Raw genomic sequence first — 22,193 nt, 5'->3', positions numbered from 1 at the left:
TTGGAGCCCTAGCTGAACACTGAAAACTGCTGTTTGGAGGCCATGTGGGCCATGTGGGCAATAGCTGGCTTAGTCTGAGGTCCACAACTAAGGCTCAGGACATAGTCAGATAGCTCTGAGTTGGTTTGGAGGTAGTCTATCCCTACCTGTTCCAGGTTTTGAAGCAAGTTGTGCTCTCTCTCTCTCTCTCCCCATTCTTGCTGGAAGGTTTCATGGTAGTGTCATGTCTTGCCTTGCCTTCCACATCCTCTTCTCAGGCTGGTGTTTATTCTGTTCTTTAATTGAGAAATATGGCAGCTACTCATTGTAATACAGTCATGGATCTCTTTCAGGTCTCCATCCCACAGAAGACCACTTGTCCAAAATTTCTTTGGAGAAACTCTAAAGATGGAGTCCAAACTGTCATCATGGATCATTTAAGAACCTATCCCAGGTGTCTAGAGGGAGGTGGGACAGCTTATTTGCATACAGAGAATGGAGGTGGCTATATGCCACTCCCAAAGACCCATCCTAACAACTCTTCTGGAATATCAACTTCAGTCTTCCCAAAATTAGATTGTAAATTTTATTCAGACTCAGGCATGATCTCATCATAGGTCTCTTGCACTGCATTTTTCTTATTTCTTTTATGATTCTTGCAACCATTTGCCTGGACAGTTTCTGGTATTCTTTTTTGACTGAGACTTACCTCTTCTCTGCTGTCCATGATCTCTTCAGCTGTCCCCCTTCACTGCCCAATCAGTGCTCAAGAAGTCCTGTCCCATAACCCTGTCTTGCCACACATCTAAGATTCTTGTAACTGATAGTCTTCTTATTACAAAAATCACTGATATAGGAATAGATTTGTCAATCCCTGAATCACATCCTTCCCTTCTTTCCCCTTCCTGTCATATAAGCAATTTTTAATCCTCCCTTTCTGGGGCAGTTTCCTACAGTGATGCTCTGAAATATGTTCCTGACTATTGTGTCTGATTTTGGGCATACCATACAGTAGTAATGGGTGCACCAATGGATGTCCTAAAGGACCAAATTAGGGACACATTGTCATGGAGAAAAACTATCTATGTAGTCACAAAGAGTTGACATTGACTTGATGGCGCAAAATAATCAGTGTAATTTCCAGAAGGGTATTGAGAAGTTGGAGAAGGTTCAGAGGAGAACAACAAAGATGAAACGGGAACTGGAGGACAGGCTGAAGTCACTTGGAATATTCAGTATGGAAAAAAAAGACTTATGATAACCATGTTCAAGTATATAAAGCAAAGCTACATAGAAGATGATCATGAACTATTTTCTTGACCATAGAAACTTGGACCAGTAATAATGGGTATAAGTTGCTGCTACCAAGATTTCTTTTAAATATAAGGAAAAACTTGTGGACCATAAGATCTATGTAACAGAGGAATAGACCACCACAGAGCTTGTGAATTCGCCATCTCTGTAGGATTTTAAGAAAAGGTTGGACGGCCACCTTTCATGGATGGCTTCAATGGTTTTCCTGCACCTACCAGAGGGTTGGACTAGATTATTTTTTGGTCCTTTCCAGTTCCACAATTCTATGAGTCTATAAAAAGGTAAATTGTGACCAGAGGTTATGAATGGAGGCAGGATGGATTAGAACCATTTGCCCCACCTTGAGGGAGTTCAAATGGATTCCAAATGGCAACGATTCCCTCCAGTTTTCAACTTTGTCCCAAGTTCCAGAGTATGTAACTCCGATTATACCTCTCTAAATTAGAAGGCAGGGAGGATCCTTCTCAGCATTGCCCCCTGGTCTCTCTCTCTCTCTCTCTCTCTCTCTCTCTCTCTCTCTCTCTCTCTCTGTATAATATCACATGTTTTGCCATGTTTTGTCTCAATGATTTGGCAGTCTGTGAACTAAATTATTTTCCACAATGAATTTCAACCTGGGGTAGGATTTTGTTTTGCCCTTGCTCCAAATGGAAGATACCTTTCCCCAAATGTCTTCTAGCTTGCATTGCGAGGTCTTGCATGCCCTTTCTGTCTGCACCCTTCCTCAACAACCCCTCAGCTGTCAGTTTAATCTAGTCCTGCCAGCAGAGCTAATGAGACACTTCCACATCCATTCCTTGCTGTGATTAAAGGCCCTCAAATTCTCTCCTTCCCAGCAGCTGCAGATTGTCACTGAGTTAAATATTTGAACTGCTTTCTCAATTCCCTTGCTATTCCCCATAAGTGGCTGGAAGAGAGGCTACTGTTTCACCACTGATTAATGTGGAATGCAAGTCTGACCAAAACAAACTCTTAGAGCAGTGTGTGTGTGTGTGTTTGTGCACGCGTGCATGCACACACTTGCAAGCAAGGAAGGGCAGAATACTGGAGTGGAGTTTTGCAGGTATTTTAAGGCTAAATTAATCATGATATGAACTCTCTGAAGTTGAAAAATCAGACCTCCACTTAACAGAGGAGGAGCAAGATGAGGCCTGTGCTCAGGAGGTCTGGGGCGGGGGGTCTAAGATTTTCCCCTCAAATTTCTTCTAATAATAATCACCCGCACCCTCATATTAATATTATTTCTGGAATCATTTTCCTTTATACAGATGGATGCTTTCCTCCTACAAGGAACTGCAGCTTTGCTTTACATACGGAAGGTGATTTTTAGTTTTCTTTTTTAAGTCCATTGGAGGTGTAATTAAGTCAAGAGTGCAGCTATGACAGCAATCAAAGCCCCCCCCCCCCCTGCTTTTGTTCCCATCCATTCTGCTTGCTCAACACATAAGAAAAAGGCAGGGTTTCCATTGCATGATCATAGCAGTCATCCTGACTTTTTTGCCTTCTCCCCCCCAAAGTTTGCCGTGTCTCTGATCTTTCTTGGGTTGCCCATTGGATGTTCCTGGGCAGGAAAAAAAATGGAAAGAGCATCCTCTTCCAGCCAGCATTTGTTTAAGCAATAGGTTCTTGCAAACCACCTTTTTTACCCTAGTGCCTTCTTCAGATATATTGGATTATCACCCGTATCAGTTTTATGCTACATAGCCATTGGGTGAATGAAATTGAAGTGGTCATACATAGCTTAGGGGCACCCATGCTGGGAGGCCACACTAAGCGACGGCATGTTCTGAACCAATATTATGCTTTAGCCCTAACATCTGGCCAGCTTCCTGTCTTTCAATCCCAGCTATGTGTTTGAAAAGGCATTTATAATCGGGAATCTCAGTTAGAGGATTCATCAGAAATTTTGATTGCACATTACAGCTTATATGTTTAGTTTTCCTTTTGTCTTACTGTTATGTGAACTGACTTAAATATGACTAATTCAGTAATATGACACAAATACATATGTAAGCGTAATTTTCATTAGAATATGTTCCAGTATTTTTTTTTCCTTTCCTTTTCTTTTTCTCTCCTTCCTTTTTTGTCATATAAAATGAAATGGAAGGAAGGAAACACTGAAAGTCAGAAATATCTCCATGAGGCTCCCCTCCTTTCCCCCACTCCTTTTGTGGGGTTTAGAAAACTTGGAATAAAGCCAAAAATTGAAACTGGCAAAGAAAAAACAATTGTTTTCTTCATAAAAATCTCACACAGTATTTTTCCCCCAATGTAAAAAGTGTTTTACCACCAACAAACGTATTTCCTTTGTTTACTTACAAGGTGTAACGATTGCCTAATCCCAAATACTCAGTCTCACAAGCTCGGGCTTAAGGATAACTGATTTATTAAAGGAATAGTATGCAAATACAGAGAAAGCTGAGAATGAGCAAAAGCGTGCCAAATACAAACTTAAAAGCCTTGCCTGTAAGCAAGTTCCGCCCCATCCCTCGTCAGGACGCTCCCCCTCCCAGGTGCTAGAAGCCGTTAGACGCGCCTGGGAAAGTAACCTTGAGCAGGAGCGCAAACCCAAACATACATTCCAAGCCCTCAAAACAACGGAGGGTGAATGAATGGAAAAACCCCGGGTGAAGGAACACGGAACAGAAAAGGACATGTAAAACGTTACAATGTTAACAGCACATTGAAATGAGAACATGACATATTGCCCCTCCAAAAAAAAATTATGGAGCAGGTTTGTCAGGGTAGGCAGAGTGGAATTGGGCTACGAGACGAGGGGAAAGCACGTCTGGAGCAGCAACCCATTCAGGATGAGGGAAATGTTTCCAGCGGACGAGGTATTGTAAAGTGGAGCGCTGGCGTCGGGAGTCGAGGATGGATGTCACCTCGAAGTGTTGCTGGTTGTCGATCATGAGGGGAGGTGGTGGAATGGGTTGCGGATGCCAGCGGTCCGACGACAGGCAGGGTTTGAGTAAACTACAATGAAACACAGGATGTAAACGTTTAAGGTTGTGAGGCAAATCAAGTTTAAACGTAACAGGGTTGAGTTGAGCAATAATTGGAAAAGGTCCGACAAATTTAGGGCCAAGTTTCTTAGAGGGCTGTGGGGACTTGATAAACTTAGTGGATAAGTAGACTTTATCCCCGACAGCATAGGATGGTTCTGGGGAACGCTTTGCATCGGCATGGCGTTTATAGGTAGCCTGGGCATGGAGGAGAGCCAGTTGAATATTAGACCATGAGTCTTTTAGAGAGTCCGCCCAGTCAGTAAGGGAGGCTGGTAGCGGTTGAGGATGAGGAAGTTCAGGAATAGGCACAAACTCACGTCCAAAAACTGTTTTAAAAGGAACTTGACCAGTGGTTTGATGAACGGCATTGTTGTAAGCGACCTCAGCAAATGGGAGTAAGTCGACCCAATTGTCTTGTTGGTAGTTAACAAATGCCCTGAGGTACTGTTCCAGTGTGGAATTAACCGCCTCTGTAGATCCGTCCGTTTCCGGATGCCAGGCGGTGGAAAGTGACTGTTTTGTACCCAAAAGTTTTAAAAATGCCCGCCAGAATTGTGACGTAAATTGTGTGCCTCTGTCACTCACCAAACGGGCGGGGATACCGTGGAGGCGGTACACGTGGGTGAGGAAGAGGCGTGCCAGCTGTTGTGCGGTGGGGATAGACGCGCATGGGATAAAGTGGGCTTGTTTGGAGAAAAAGTCTTTGACCACCCAAATGACAGTTTTGCGTTGACTAGGGGGTAGATCAACGATAAAGTCCATGGAAATGTCCTGCCAAGGGACAGATGGGGTGGCAACGGGTTGAAGGAGACCTTGGGGTTTGCCTGGTTTGCGCTTTATCGCAGCACATACAGGGCACGCAGTCACATATGCCTTCAGGTCTTTGAGTAAAGTTGGCCACCAGAATTGGCGGCGAACAAGGTGCAAAGTTTTTACGTAGCCAAAATGTCCAGCCAGCTTGTCATCGTGGCAGCGCTGGAGTATGGTTTTTCGCATAGCATCGGGTACATAAAGGCGATCGTTGCGCCAGGCAAGATCGTCGGTGAAAGTTAAAATGTGTCTATTGGTTTGCAACCAAGTATCTGTTTTAAGGTGGGAAAGCAACTGTTGTTGCAAATCGGAGGGAATTGACAAGTGCGGCGAGCGGCTGGAAGGCAGAGCGGCTGGAGGCTGCGTTGATTGCGCTCGGGTCTGGCTGCGCGTCACTGCTGCCAAACTTAATTGTTTGTCGGTCCAGACGGTGCCTTGGACCGTTGGCCCTGGGCCAGCATCTTGGGGTCTGCGCGAGAGTGCATCAGCTAAGAAGTTTTTCTTGCCTGGTATAAATTTAAGGGTGAAGTCGAAGCGGCTGAAAAACTCAGCCCAGCGCAGCTGTTTGGGACTGAGTTTTCGACTGGTGCTTAGAGCTTCCAGGTTTTTATGGTCAGTCCAGACTTCAAAAGGGTTTGAAGTGCCTTCCAATAGGTGTCGCCATGTTTCTAAAGCCGTTTTTACAGCAAAAGCCTCTTTTTCCCAAACGTGCCATCTTCTCTCTGTTTCAGTGAATTTGCGAGAGAGGTAGGCACAGGGTTTTAAAGCACCGGATTGGTCAGATTGTAACAAAATTGCTCCTATGGAGAAATCAGAAGCATCGACTTGTACAACGAAGGGTTTAGAGGGGTTTGGATGCTGTAAAATTGGTTCTGTGGTAAAGATTTGTTTGAGCGCTTCGAACGCTTGCTGACAGGCTGGAGTCCATTTAAGGAGCGCGCCTGGGTTCTTGGAACGTCGCGTATCCCCCTGTCCTTTAGTTTTTAACAGTTCAGTAAGGGGGAGGGCGATTTCTGCAAAATTTTGGGCGAATGCCCGATAGAAATTAGAGAATCCAAGGAAACTTTGTAATTGTCTCCTGGTACGGGGAGGCTCCCATGCCACAATAGCCTCTACTTTTGCAGGGTCCATTTCAATGCCCTGCGCTGAAATTCGATAGCCTAGGTAATCAATTTGTGACTGATGAAATGCACATTTTGACAGTTTTGCGTACAACTCTGCTTTTTTCAATTTAGCCAGTACCTGACGCACCAAGTGGATATGTTCTGACATGGTTTCAGTATAAATCAATACATCATCCAAATATACCAGTACCCCCTTAAATAGGTGGTCATGCAAGACCTCATTGATTAGTTGCATAAAAACCCCAGGTGCTCCGGACAACCCAAATGGTAAGACTTTGTATTGGAAAGCCCCAAGGGGACAGTTAAATGCTGTTTTCCACTCATCCCCTTCCCTTATGCGAATACGAAAATAAGCTTCTCTCAAATCCAGTTTTGAGAAAATTTTGCCTCTGGCCAGATGTGATAACATATCTTTGATCAGGGGCAAAGGATATTTATTTAATATTGAGACCGCATTGAGCCCGCGGAAATCGGTACAAAGCCTTAATGACCCATCCTTTTTTGGTCTGAATAGGACAGGAGCTCCTACCGGGGAATTTGCCGGCTCAATGAAACCCCTAGCCAGGTTTTTGTCAATGAACTCCCTTAGCGTAGTAAGCTCTTTGGGAGACATGGGGTATATTTTTGGGTGAGGCAATTTTACGTTTGGTAAAAACTCAATGGCACAGTCCGTTTTACGGTGGGGTGGCAAGCGATCCGCTTCCTTTTCCCCAAAAACTTCAGCAAAATCCTGATACTGATTGGGTAGTCCCTCAAGAGGTTGAAGCGTTTGCACAGTAGTATACGCTACCCCTCCACCCTCCATGTCCTCCAGTAGGTCCTTTTCGGGTACTTTGTAAAATCCATCTGCAAACGTCACAGTTCTATGCAGCCAGTTGATAAAAGGGTTTTGTTGCACAAACCAAGGCATCCCCAAGATTACCAGAGGACCCCCCACTGGAGCTACCACAAATGGCAGCTTTTCCTGATGGGAGCCCATCTGCAAGGCGACCAGTCCCGTGGAATGATTGACTGCTTTCCCTCCCGCCATAGTTCCATCCAATTGGGTGAAAATCATAGGTCTTGGCAAAGGGAACGTGGGCAGTTCCAGAGCCGCTACGACATCAGGGTGCATCAGGGAACGGGAGCAACCCGAATCTAGCATGGCCCACACTTCCACAGTTTTGGTTTTTGAGCTCAGTTTAACTTTAACAGTCAGTGTGGGGAAATTTCCACTCACCGAATCGTGGTTACGCCCGGTTTCTTCCACCTGCCCTAGGGCGCCCTTCAGGGCAGGTGGTAGGCTTTTCCCGCCGGCTGCTCGAATTGCAACTCTTCTTCCTCTTCTCCGAAGGGTAGTTCTGGGGGGTCCAGTTCCGCGACGGCTGCTTTCAGTTTTCGCGGTGGAGCAGGAGCAGGCGACTTTACCGTAGGTTTCGTCTGTCGTTCCTCTGGACGGCGTCTCGGGCACGACGTGGCTCGATGCCCTTCTTTCCCACACCTGAGGCACTGACCCTTGGAGAACCGTCGCTCCCTCTCCTCTTCCCAGGTTTTCGGTTTGGGGCGGCTGGCAAGTCCAGATGTGCGCGCTCCTCTAGCAAGACGCGTTTGTCTAAGCTCTTTGGTATGGGCATAGGTTTGTAGGGCATTTTCTGCGCTGCCCGCCAACTGAATCCACCCATATAGCGTTTTGGGATCATCTCTTCCTAGTGCCCATCGAAGGATTTCGGGTTCTAGCCCCTGTTTGAACAATTCAATTATTGTTGGCTCAGACCAGTCTTCCACTTTTCCTGCCAAAGCTTTAAATTCCAACGCATATTTGGCAACTGAGAGGGACCCTTGGTAGAGTTTCCGCAGGTCATTTTTAGCTGTTTCTTGAGCTAGGGGGTCTTCGAAATGCTGTTTAAGTGCCCACAAAAAGTCATCGAAGTCCTCTAACTCAGTTGCCTCAGCCTGGCATAGTTGCACATACCAATCCGCTGCCCTTCCTCTCAGCTTGTTGGCAATGAAATTGATCTTGCCATGTTCTGACCGAAAGTTCCGACCCCAATCTTCTATATAATGCTTGGCATTAGTGATAAAGAAGGAGAGCGTTGTGGGATCCCCATCGAATTTCACTCCAAATGGTGGGAAGGTTCTTGCCGGCTCAGCTGGCTGTGGCGGTGCCGTGAATGTCAGCGTACGCCGAGCCCCCATGGGTGGTCGATCCCTAGGAGGTCTTGCCTCTCGCTCCCCCCCTTGACGGGCTGATCGAGTCTTGCTTCTCCCCCGGGTTGATATGGTACTGTGCCTGGGGTACTGTGACGGCTCTTCCTCCCAATCCTCCGGGGTGGGCTCTGCCTCTCTGGGTAGATCCTTGAGGATCGTCACTATTAAATCCATTTTATCCTCTAATGCCCTCATACGGGCTGGAGTGACCGGCTCCTCCGGGGGTTGGTTGGTTACCACCACCCTCGGTGACAAGGGGACTTCGGGCTCCCAGGACAATTGTGGAGACCCCCTCCCCGGTGCTCTTTCCATAACAGTTCTATGTTCACTCCTGAGACTCTCCTGCATGGATATCAGCAGCTCGTCTAATTGGATATCTCGCAACTCCCGACGTGCTGCTCTTTGCGCTCTCGAGGTTAGCGCTGGCCGGCTTCTGGCCGCCTCCCGCTCCTCTTCGCTTCCCTCACTTGCGCGAAGCTGAGGTTCTGTCATCGCTAGCGTTCCCTCTTATCCAACGATTGGATGGGGCTAGCGGAAAAGGGATAAAATGATTCTCAGCTTTATGTAACGATTGCCTAATCCCAAATACTCAGTCTCACAAGCTCGGGCTTAAGGATAACTGATTTATTAAAGGAATAGTATGCAAATACAGAGAAAGCTGAGAATGAGCAAAAGCGCGCCAAATACAAACTTAAAAGCCTTGCCTGTAAGCAAGTTCCGCCCCATCCCTCGTCAGGACGCTCCCCCTCCCAGGTGCTAGAAGCCGTTAGACGCGCCTGGGAAAGTAACCTTGAGCAGGAGCGCAAACCCAAACATACATTCCAAGCCCTCAAAACAACGGAGGGTGAATGAATGGAAAAACCCCGGGTGAAGGAACACGGAACAGAAAAGGACATGTAAAACGTTACAATGTTAACAGCACATTGAAATGAGAACATGACACAAGGGCTGTTTGGGCATTTTTCCCCAACATAAAACTATGGATATGTTTTATCTTGCCTTAAAAACACTGCTTCCCCTGTATCAACATATTGTGGGTTGACAAACAGTTCAGGGCTCAGCTGATTCAGTGGGCTGGAATGAACTTGCAGTTTGATTGCAAACAAATTTACTCTGGAGTAAACCTGTTGGGTTCATAACACAAGATGGCTTAACCTGATTACTGAAATATCCCCTTTCATGGGTGGCACAACACCTTTGAACCAGAAACTAACTCCATGGATTAGATTCCCACTGTTATTAATGTAGTCCTCAACTTACGACCACAGTTGGGACTGGAATTTCCATCGTAAGTTGTTGAGGTCATAAATCAACTCACCACATGACCAGACCCGATTTTACAACCATTTTTACGGCGGTTGTTAAGTGAAGCCAGCTTTCCCAATGGGCATTTTTTGCCAGAAAACTGCAAAAAAAAAAAAAAGTCGCAAAACACAATCACGTGACTGGAATGCTGCAACCAGTCGTAAATGCGAGCTGGCTACCAAGTGCCCAAAATGCGATCATATGACCCTGGGGCATGTGTGAACATTTTGTGACACCCGGAAGTGCTTTACAGGCGGTAAAGCACCTATTCGAGGGCCATCACAACTTCAGACCATTGTTAAATGAATGGTCGTGAGGACTACCTGTACTGAAAAATACCTAATCAAGATTACTAACCAAGCCAAGTATATCGTGCAAATGAGCTGGTAAAGATGAACCATTCTGTTTTAGCTACATACACACACACTGCATGACCTTAGCTAAAAGGATGAGAAGTTATTCAACTATTTCAATATATTTATATTTGAGGCAGCTGGGTTGAATATCATTTCTCATGCATTGCAATGACTCCAGCATGGCCACAACTGAGCATTCCAGGTGTTAAAATCCACATATCTGGAAGGTTGAAATAAGGGATTATATCCTAAAAACTCAATTGGACTAGAAAGTTGGAATGTGCTACAGGGCTGGGCTCACTAGCTTAACCAACCAATGCCAACTTTTATGATTCCATCATTCCATTATTTAGCATGTCTGCTCAGACATAAAATTAATTGTATTCTTCAGCTGTAATCATGATCAAATTAAAAACAGCTTAGGGTTCAAGACATTAAACTAAAAGGGAATGAATTGAAAATGGAAGCAAAATATTTTTATCTGCTTGTGGCTATTCTGGAGGAGGAAAAGGGATGGAAGTATATATGAGGCTGAGTTGCATTCACATAATGCTAAACATTATGCTTAGCATTACAGGCTTGAACCCCACCCCACACATCACCACAAGGTATCCATTCTTATGTTAACATTATTATAGATAACTTTGAGGTTTTATATAAGGAACTGTACATGCCATTAAATTATTTCATGGTGATTTCAAATTTTTTACTCCTTTTTTACAAATTTTCTGCCTTGCTCCTGTGCATGTTGATGAATTTGGCTGCATTTTTGGTATGTGCATTTCCAGTTCATTGAGACTGGTTGTGAAGTTTGATTTTGCTTATTTCTTCACCCTTGAAATTTTCAGATAATCTGCAGAACCTTAATGAACTATTTTCATGTATGTTTCTCCATATAAGTAGTGCATTCTTGTTGATGTAAACATTTTTCTGAAGATTTCCTTAATATAGTCTTTTTGTCTAATTCTTCTGTTTTGCATGTACTTTTAGCTAATGGGCAGATTTTATGCATATTTCAAAACAGTGCAGATTTGAAAGGAGAATTGAGGTTCAGTCACACGTTGGCTAATTTTTTTTCTCCAAACACAGACGTGATGTATCTTAGCTTTGATGTCAGAGCATTTAGGTTAAGATGGTGGCTTTTGGGGCTGAACTTTCTCTTAAACAAATGCAGATGGAAACAATGTTGCCGAGCATCTGTGCTTATTAATAAAGGTTTCTAGCATAGCCTGTCATACAAATACGACCACTGAGTGAAGAAATCCCAAAGATTGCCCTATTTCCTCCTGGGTTCTGACATATACATTGTTAGCAGAACTGTTAAGTTTATAGACAAGTCAGTTCAGCTAGGAATCCATTATAATGAACAGATTGGGGTATCATATAAAGGCAATGTATTTATCTGAACGTTGATTCTTTGCATTTAGCACATATGTATTTTATTATTGTATTTTCTTTTACCTATTGTATCCTAGAAATGGACCTTGTATTTTACCTTTTTTTTTTTAGATGGTTGTAAGACTAATCAGTCAATAAACTATCTATCTTTCTATATCTATCATACAAATACAACCACTGAGGGAAGAATCCCAAATACATACCAGCAACTTTCCAGTATTTTCAAAAATATTATGGTAACCTTGCCTAGACTGAGACATAATCACAAGGCAGCCTTGCTGATATCCCTAGATCAGTAGTTCTCATCTCTCGATCTTGATGCATTGGAAGTAACTTTTTGGCTCGTTTTATCTCTCCCCTACGGGTTCCTCTGCTGCTGTAATCATGCCAGAGTACTATGTGCTTCCTTGCCAGTAATTTTGGTGCAAACCAACTTCTTAAGCCTATTGCCAATATGTCGATGCTACTTTCCCAATCCCAAAATCTAAACATAGAACCTTCATGATCCTCAGATTTCAATAACACAGTGATTTCAATATCTGCACCTCTTTTTAAAAAAGAAAACGAAAAGAAAGATGCATGAAAGTAGAACACTTTCAAACATTTGGGCTTCTTTGAAGTCTTCTTGTCATTGCCAATACCCAGGGCACAAAGGGCAATTGTACATCACCCTGTGGCTTTCAGATACTAATCCTGCTACAACATACAGCGTTGCTAGGTTCTGTGCAGCAGCACTCAAAATTCATCAGATGATGATCTGTGCTATAAACTAGATTTAATGAGCTCCTCATTCACCAGATTAGGGTGCTCTGTACCTTGATAGATATGCTCCCCTACACCAATCTAATGCTCCTACCCTTCTTTTAGATCAGCCTTTCTCAACCTTTTGACCCTGGAGGAACCCTTGAAATATTTTCCGGGCCTCAGGAGACCCCTGAGGCCTCAGGACTCCCCCTCAGGAGACCCACATTCAGGCTCAAATATAGGCCAGAAGTTACAAAATTACCGTTTCATGGGTAGGCCTGTATATATGCATTAACAATGTTCTTAAGCTGAAAATAAAGAATGAAACTTACCTTTTTAATGTGAAGTTGCCTGAATCTGAAATAATTTTTTAAATAAATCATGATCTCCCAGGAAACCCCTAGTGACCTGTCACAGAACCCTAGGGTGCCACGGAAATCTGGTTGAGAAACCATGGTTTAGATTCTCACTTTTCATATATACTTTTAGTTTTTAATTTATATATATTTTTATATATTCTCACTTTTCATACTTTAGATTTTTATTTTTATTCTTTATGTTTTTTTAATGACTCTACCCCACCTTCCTTATGCTGGTCTGTGGCTGTGATAGAGATTTGATTTGATTTGATTTAAGCAATTATTGTACAGTTTGCAATATCTGGCATGTCTCCCCTGTATGTAAAAACACTGCTATTTGCTTATCTGAGGAAGCTGTGGCTTCTAAGTCCACATATGGTAGCTATCTTTAATACTATTACCTATGCATAGGAACCGAGCCATGATCAAAACACTTTCCAGAACTGCATTCAAACACATGAATATTACCCTTTGCTGCACTCTGGTCCATAACATCAAAAAAACTACTCTGGATTTGATCCAAGGTCCATTGATAGCTACCATTAATTTCTTTCTTTGTATAACTGATGATAGATTGATTATGTGCCATGAAGTCACATAATCCTAGTGACCTTGTAGATAGATTTATGTGGTCGCTAAAAGTTGACACCAACTGGATGGCCCAGAATTTGAAAACAGTAACTTTTCTCTACTCTAATTTGTCCCAGTTTCTGGCAAATGCTCTACAACAAAATGTATATTTCATATGGCCACTGAGAAAGCTACTTTCATTTTTGTTAATTCACCCCAAAAGCCTGTACTAGGAGAAAATGTGCCAAAAATGCCTGTAGCACACAGATAGCATGTGCACACTGCACTTTCATGCTTATTTTTAAAATTCGTGAATATCTGACAGTGACATCAGTTTCAACTAGAGAAGATATGTGAAAGGAGGCTAAAGAGGGTTTTGTCAAAATAGAAAAGATGAAAATGTTGAGGTGTATGATAAAAGAGATTTTGAAATTTATCCCTTCCAACCCTCCCCCCCGCTTCCCAGCAAAATCCTATGATTTCGTTTGGAGGATATTTCAAAGAATTCTGGGTGCTGAAGTCCGTAGATTTCTAGATTCCTAGTTCAGAAAACACTGTTCCAAGTTATAGTTGGAATGCATCCTTTGTCATATCAAAGTTGATGTGACTATCTGTTACATAGCTGGCTAGTTCAATTTATAATATTTAACTGATCCCAATAAATGAGAACTGGGCAGCTTTTTTTCTATTCAGGTCCATATGTCTGAATGGGACATTGTTAAATACCAGTGGTGGATGTGAGAGGCTGAAACCAGTAATGGGTCAGAGTGAAGCCAATAATGGGTACAGCACCCATTCCTCTTCCTGCCCACTTCTTTCTCTCTCTTTCTGATACCTTTTTTCTCTCTCTCTTATCTTGACTTTTAGAAACTTTCAGCATAATAACAGGGTAAGTATCATGGCTTCTGGTCTGTAATAGAAAGTTTAATTTGTCTAATATGATGAAGAAAGAGAGAGACAGAGAAAGAATGTTCCTGCAGCTATAATATTTTAAAATATACATCCATGTGTGAACTCACCTTCCTGGCATTAATTCAATTTTTTAAAAAGGGGGATCATGAACTTTAACAACAATCGTCATGGGAAAACACTAATGTTTTTATTCCCCTGGGAAAAAAAAAACACAGTTACCCTCATTGGGTGCACAGAAATTTGGATTTCACCTTAAAATACAGGTACATATATAAATAGTATATTGTAAAAAAAAAACAATAATGTGATTGATAAATTTTATAGGCATATTATCAACATATGGGACTTGGATAGAGATGGTTACAATGACAGCAACAGAAGATGATTTAGAAGGTTTTAGGAAAGTTAACGATTCATAAAACAGTGCTTATCAGTAATCAACACATCAAAAGTGGATGCGATGGATCAGTGGATTCAAGACATGTTTTGTGAATTTCGAGAGACAGGGCCCTGATTCACAGCAAGTTCTGAAGCAGGCACATATGGAAATCTTGTGCATGTAGGTTTTCCCATTTATTTCAATGGCGGGACCTTTGATCATATGCTACCATTTGCATGCCCAGAACCTGTCTCTCCATCAAAATGGAGATGTCTTTAGAAAATGAGATCATGACTTCATACTGCACCCATGAAATCAGTGGTCTGCCAGAGAGCAAGCTTTGCAGCACTTCTGATCCTACACTGTATTCAGTATGTGCAGATTACTTATCACCTATATGTTTACAATGAAATTGATGACTATTGATATTCAGACATGAACATGGAGGATCCTGGATAAATGTTACAAATGTCCCCAAACGTAGGACCCGTTAGTGAATGTTAAGTTAGCATCTGAGCATTCACAACGTTCACTGGAGATTGCTAACATTCTAAGTGCCAAAGTTCTCTTGCAACACAAAGGTTGTTTTGCTTTCAGTACCTGAAAAGCAACCAACTAGGGAAAAGAAATAAAAATAAAAAACTGGCCTTACTGTTCCCTCTTGCTCAAACTGCAACCTGAAAAATGAAGACAATTTGATACAAAAACCTGATTAAAAAGCTCACATATGCCACATAGTTACTGAGAAGAGGTATGAGAGTAAACAAGTCACACCAATACCTGAAACCTTAATTGAATCAAGAGATGAGAAAGTGTATAATATTCATACATTAATGACGGTCCTATATTTTAATATATAGAGAGAGATGTGTGTGTGTGTATGTATGTGTATATATATACACCATTGTGTGTATAAAAAAGTTTGTGGATGAGTCCTTGGTGAAGAATTTTGAGACGTTTCTGTAAATGGTTCCATAAAGAGCAGGAGAGAACTGAACAGAGACTGGAGCATTAAGAAATCGTTGCTGCATTTTTGCCAATTTTCATTGTACAATAGGAGACAAAAAAAAAAAAGTCCCCCCAAAGTTTTCAATTTCTACCTCTACATACAATAACTTACAAGTTTATTTATTTAAATAATTGTAAAACATCTTACATTTTTTCCATTTGAAAAGAGATTAAACTATAAGTCAATACACACATACGTCCACATTCCACCATTCATATCAGCATATCAGTTTTATAGGAAAGTCTTTCATGCTGGTACCCTGTTTTGAGATTTCTTTTTTCTGCATAAACTAAATTGGTATCTGAAAGGCTTCATAGAAAATAGAAACTTCAACTTTTTTTTCCTACAAAGTAAAACAAAGAGTATCCAAAATATCAAGCTTGAATGGTTGGCCAATCTGTTCCTTCTTTTAATATTCTATAAACATTAGGAGGGCTTTGAGTCCATAGCGAAAGAAAAGAAAAAAAGAAAAGAAAAGCTTGTGCTCCAGATTCAATCCCATAACCTGCATACATCTGGATCTTGGCCAATTCCTATTTTTCTTAAAAAAATGTTCTTGAGTATTGATGTCTCCAACTTGGAACAGCCTCTTAGCACCTCCATAAAATTTCCTTTTCTTCTGGCACATGGCTTCCCCCATCAACTGAGCTTCTAGTGCTTCATATATATTTTTTTCCTTTTTAAAGTTCCATAACAAATAAGTAGTTTTGTGCTGTAGAAAAAAAAAAAAGGGGGGGGGAGCAGAGAGGAAATCCCAGCACTGCCTTCTCTTCTTTCACATGGGAGGTACAACAAGACCAGTCATGGCTGGAGGAAAAAAAAAACAGACAATTTTTATGTTTTCAAAACAGAAACATGCAGAAATAAGGCAGATCATAGGTGTTGGCAAGGCGCGGGGGGGATGAGTTTCGAAAAAGACGGCAGCCAGAACCATACCATTGAAGTCGCGCCTTTTATAACATACATCATAAAGAGGGGCGGGGCTTCAATGGCATGGTTCTGGCTGCCATCCTGGTTTTTTGACCCTCCTGTGGAAGCAGATGAAGATAGATCAAGTCTCAGTCATTTGTCCCTGTTCCTTACCAGGTTGTGCCTTTAAATGTCCAGAAACTTTCACTGGACCAGAATGTGAATAGGAGCATGTCAATTGGAATATACAACTTTCATTTTACTTAAATGCATAACTATGTAAGCATAAGCCTACACCCAGAGTTTCTAACAGAAACTAGCAAAGCATGCATATCTGATTTAGAGCAGCCCACTCTACAGTTATTCTTTTATGAATGCATGGAAAGACAAACACATCCTTACTTCTTCCTTATAAATCCTAACGTGTTTTGACACTGATTTTCCTATCATCCCAATGCTGAAAATGTTCACACTGCTTTTCACCCAGGGAACCTTCTGTGCACCCCTTCTTCCTTGATTTTATGTGTATGTTTCATGGTTTTCAACAGCCTCTAATGTTTACAATGCAATCCTATATTTGTGTACTCAAAAGAAAACCCTGTGGAATTTAGAGGGACTTACTCCCAATTGAGTAAACAAATATAAGTTTGCACTGTTTATTTCCCATTCTGACATGGGAAATGGGAGTCATGTCACCTCTTTGTTATATTCCATCTTGAGTTATGAATAACTTGGATGCTAAATACTAAATGAAACATTAGCCCTCTTCATACATTAAAAAAAAAACAATCGACATGCTGACAGACAAGTGGGATTTATTCTCTGCCCCAAGTCCTTTCATACCTTTTATTAGTTTTTGGTAACCATAGTGGGGGGTTAGTAATTAATAGTCATGCTATATATATATAGGTCTTCTCATATTTATAACACAATCATATACAATCAATGGGGGGGAAATTCACAAAATACCCCACCCCCGAAAAAAAAAGCTGTACAGAAAATGCCCAGAAGAAAATAAACTAAAAAGGAGGAGGGGACAGGTGGGGGAACAGCCTTGTGATTGAAAATTTGAATTTCAGATTTGTGAAGATAGTTGGCCAGAATGAATCAGAATCTCCCCAAAGCATAAGCAACATTGGGCTTTGTACTAAAACCCCCTCAACTCTTGGGCGGCAGTGGGGAGTCCATCCGTTTTCTCAGCATTAACTTTATCTAGTCCAAAATGGCCTTTGAACATTCTCAGATTGGTGGGCAGAGAAATTGGCAAGACATCTTCTTGGACTTCCTCCAGGAGAAGGCTTAGGGAAAATTTGCATCCCTCCTATGGAATGAGAGGTGATAAGAAAATAAACGTCCATCAAGCAGGTATGGTTGATTAAGACCAGGAAGGATAGCAACTGCTCTGGGCCAGCTGGATGGTTGCTTTGCTGACATAAATCCCCTTCTAAGACATGGCTTCTTCAATTAAAAAATAATTGAAGGAATATTAATTGATTTCTAAAATGTCAAAATCTTTCCCAGTATAGAAGAAGGTGACTTAGTGGATCTTTGTAGCTTCGCTATTGTTCTCGGAGGCTTTTCCTCCCACCTCCTTTGGGGCTCTGCTGTCAAAAGCCTATTTCCCAGTCTGCACTAGTTTTTATTGAATGTTGGCGAGCTTCGGATTAAGGTCTTACACCACTCGCAAAGCCGTAATTATTTTTGCCTGTATTACTATATATTGAATCGATGTAACTTTTCAATAAGGGTGGTTCAATGCAGGACAAGGCGTTCTGTGATGAGTGAGGAATATAGGAACTGCTGTGATTATCCCACAGGGATCCCCTTCTCTCTCTCTCTCTCTTATTTTATTTTATTGAAGAGAAATGGAAGAAAGAATTGGAGGTGAGCCGCATTGTATTAGCCTCCAAAGGCAGCCATTGTCTGATGAAATGCTTGATTAAACTTGTCAAAAATCATCCAGAAGCTAAAATGAGGTACACATCTTAGGCATGTGTTTTTAATAAGACTAATAAACACCTCTCCCAGAAAGGAACTTTTGTTTCTTTCCTTTTTTTAAAGAAAAAAAAAATGATAATTTAAGCAGGACTTTCCTTAAGATGCAGCTAAATGAAAGAAGGGAAGGAGAGGCGAGAATGTGAAAAAGTGCATTTCTGAGGATGGATAAAGGCTGCCACCATGTTCAAAGTGGGCTCTGGTGAAGAACTACTAGTCTCTCCCCAATATCAGGGTTCCCCTGTTAACTCTATTGGTCATGATAGAAAGGAGCAGCTATGGCAAGATCTTCAGCAGATTTCTATGAGATGCTCACCACAATTTTATGAGGTAGTATGGCTCCAGAAGCTTAAAATGATGGGTTTAAGTCTCTTGAAGAATAGAGAGAATGTGTAGCAGAAAGGAGGCAACTGTTATACCCTTCAGCACCCATGGGCCCTTGTCAGTTGCTTGAGAAAGCTAGAAGCTGCTACTGGACTCCGGGTCCTCAGAATATGGGGCACCTCCAAGTAATTACTACAAAACAGCCTTCAACTAAAATCAGATATTAAATAAATTCCTTTGTAACTTGCTAATGAGGGTGCTCCCATGTTCACAATTGTTTTGAAAAATCTCCATACTTCCTTCTGCAGTGCAGAACACATTTCTTAAATATTGGCATTCATATGAGAATGCTAATTGTCTCATTTGGTGCATGCCCTCGAATTCTTAGGCGTTTTCCCCAACTTTCCAACATACTTAAGTAAATGCAGTTTTATATAAAATTCATCCCAGCAAAGGTATTGTGCAGCAATGGACTTCAGTTTTTTCCCCCATGAACTAATATGGCCATGCTAGTTTTCAATATTCAGATTTGGTAACTGTCAGCTTTCATTGCTATAACAGGTGGGAGCATTTAGTACTTGGATGGAAGACTACAAGAAAATTCCAGAGTTATGGACAAAGCTTGGAAATGGGGGAGGGGGAGGGGACATAGAAGGCAATGACAAACTACTTGTCTATTGTTTCAAAGAAAATTATACAGGCATCATTACTCAATCACCAGGAGTCCAGCTTGATTTGAGGAAGTCTTTATTTATAGAATTCGTTGATCTCTCTCTGATTGGGGGACATCCACAATTCACTGAGAACTGCTTGATTTATTTCAATATTTTGGACATTCAGTAGGGCAAGCTGTTCCAGAGGCAATCAAATTTCTCAAGAGCCAAACTCAGTAATGAAAACAGGAGAGAGTTAAGCCCTTTGAAAAACTGGGCATGCTTATTTAAAGAAAATGCAATGGTGTGTAACACTTCCTCTTTTCATTAGCTTCTTCTGACATGGCCTCTGAGGGATGCTCCAGTAACTTGTTGGAAAAGGAAAAAAAAACAGCTTTGGTTTGATAACAAGATACATGATCACTTTGGACATGCATTGCTCAAGTTCTATCAGCTCTCAAATTTCTTTCATTACTAACACCATCATGTCTTGAATGTTTCTTTCATCTTTGTAAAAGCTTGTATTGAGAACACTATAAAATGTACTTTTGGAAGCATTGTGGAATTCCAGGCTGCTATTCTTTCGATATTTGGCGCACCTCCCATCTAAATTCACTGGGCCCAATGCAGAGAACCTAAGGTGTGATGGCTTCATTTTGCATCCATTTCACAACTTCAGGCTATGCATATCTCAGTGCTGTGGCCACATGTGCTTGTATCAGTGTTCACTTTCTTATGGTTACAGGAAATCTGGGAATGAACTATGATTGGTGCAAGGACATGGCTTTCCTGCAATGGTGAAGAGTGATGTGTGTGGTAATTTGGTACTTATAGAAACACTACCAGCCCCCAAAACTGGTGGAGGACAAGGGGGGGCAATATGTGTGTTGCAATATCACAATGCAAACTCAACCCTTTTTGTGTATGGTTGCAACACTGTGCACATGTACATAAAGGGCAATGCTTACATTGTAACATCAAGGGGACAGATGCTTTGTCAGTCTAACAAAACCTCGAGGTTCAATGGATGCCTGTGAAGGCAAGTAGAAAATAGATTGGGAGTGGATCCACCTGGCAGCAGATTCAGAACTGCTGCTTAGAAGGGCTTTTGAAGCCTATTTTTTGAACTAAAAGGGTTCACTTTTTAAAATTACTGTAGGGTGCCTTGCCGAAAAGAAATTGGAAGAAATCCAGAAATGGATGTCTTTCTGTGAGAGGCACAGAGCAAGAACGAGAGCGAGAATGAGAGATCCTTAACTGTTCTGCTATTGGGCTGAGTATATGGGGAAGGAAACCATGTCTCCCCCATTTTTTAATTCTGTTAGTATCTACTTCCATTATTTTCAACCTTACTGTATTTTCTAAAATCCCACAAGGGAGGGAAGGGAAGGGAAGGGAAGGGAAGGGAAGGGAAGAGGAGAGGAGAGGAGAGGAGAGGAGAGGAGAGGAGAGGAGAGGAGAGGAGAGGAGAGGAGAGGAGAGGAGAGGAGAGGAGAGGAGAGGAGAAGAGGAAACGGAGCACAGCAACCTGACCTGGGATTTCTCCAGCCCCAGCCTCATCAGGCTTCAAGCTCCAGCCAGAAAAACGTCTCCTGTCAGTTTCAACTCCCTCCGACTCCCGGCAGAGGTGAAACTGACAAGGAGCTTCTCCAGATTGTGCCTCCAGGCTTTTCATCAGCTTTCACCTCCTGCTGCATCCCACAAGGTAGGAACGCTCAGCGTCTAAGTAATTTTATCAGGAGATGCATAGCCTGCCTACTCCAGATGTGATCCTTTTGCCTGCTCCATGCCTGCAGATAAAGGCAAGGATCTCTGCTATTTCAGCTGCCAATTCAAGCAACAGAAGTAGCAGGGAAGTAAATTAATCTCCCTCCTAGGAAGCACCCTTGGAATCAAGCTAGCAAGTAACTGTAATGTCATAAGTTAAAAGGAGTTGTGTTTTGCTGTCACAAAATGAGTGGATTTTATTAAGAAGTACATTGCAGCACTTTAAACGACAAACAGAGAGCTTGTATAAGCAATCTTAGTTTGCTATTTGGGACAAAATCTCACATTACTCTTGGCAAACAATTTTCCCCACCATAAAGCATTTTGAATGCATGCTATCCTAATAAATACGATTTTGTGTATTATTTAAATTTGTGGATTTCAATGTTCAAGGTCATTCTGATTCTTCCATGCCTTTTGGTGATGTGCATTTGAAAGATATGTATCTCAGATGGAAGGCATCTTTCTGCCATCCACCTTCTTACTAAAGTCTGCTCTGATCTGCCAATCTGCTCTTATTATGACCTCTGTTTTGAATTTCTCTTCTATTCTGTCTCAGTTTTGAACTTTAAGATGTATAATCATCATTAGCAATAATGCAGTACAAAATTCTGTGGCAGGCAATCTTTGATGGCCCTGCTAGGTGGCAGCACCTAGCTGACCTTAGCTAAGTACAGTTGGATTTGCTAGTCCTTGGATGGATTACCACCAGGAAATTCCGAAGTTGTAATCTAGAATGGGAAGTTGAAAAACAAACAAACAGAATAAGACAATCACAAATAGTTCCATATTATTGCCAAGAAAACTACATGGACATAAAATTATCAAGAGTTGAGCATCAAATGAAAGAGACTTGGTTAACACAAGTGTCTACATGTAATCTTGCACAACAGTTTGATCATCTCCCCCATAGCACAAGATTTCCATGATCTCACCCTCATGTTGTGGATCTCATGATATTGCAGCAATGTTTAAAAAATGAACTTAATCTTTTTCAGACTTAATTGTGGGTGGGTATGGACTATTTTATATGGATTCTTATGATAGGTTGATATGGAACAGTCTTGAACAATCTCAGTATGATTAGAAAC

At 41.8% G+C, this 22,193-nt stretch overlaps 1 protein-coding gene across 1 annotated transcript in view; it reads right to left on the bottom strand.

Moving 5' to 3' along the window:
• Positions 1 to 14,231: 14,231 nt before the first annotated feature.
• EBF2 (EBF transcription factor 2) overlaps positions 14,232 to 22,193 on the bottom strand; it is a 233,625-nt gene continuing 225,663 nt past the window's right edge. The window contains exon 16 of the mRNA XM_063311109.1: positions 14,232 to 16,261. Within this exon, the coding sequence (XP_063167179.1) occupies positions 16,230 to 16,261 (32 nt within the window). The 3' untranslated portion in view covers positions 14,232 to 16,229. The remainder of the gene's footprint in view (positions 16,262 to 22,193) is intronic.

This window comes from Candoia aspera, chromosome 9 (genome assembly GCF_035149785.1).
Source record: "Candoia aspera isolate rCanAsp1 chromosome 9, rCanAsp1.hap2, whole genome shotgun sequence".
Classification (NCBI taxonomy): Eukaryota; Metazoa; Chordata; class Lepidosauria; order Squamata; family Boidae; genus Candoia; species Candoia aspera.
This window is presented reverse-complemented; position numbering and strand designations above follow the sequence as displayed.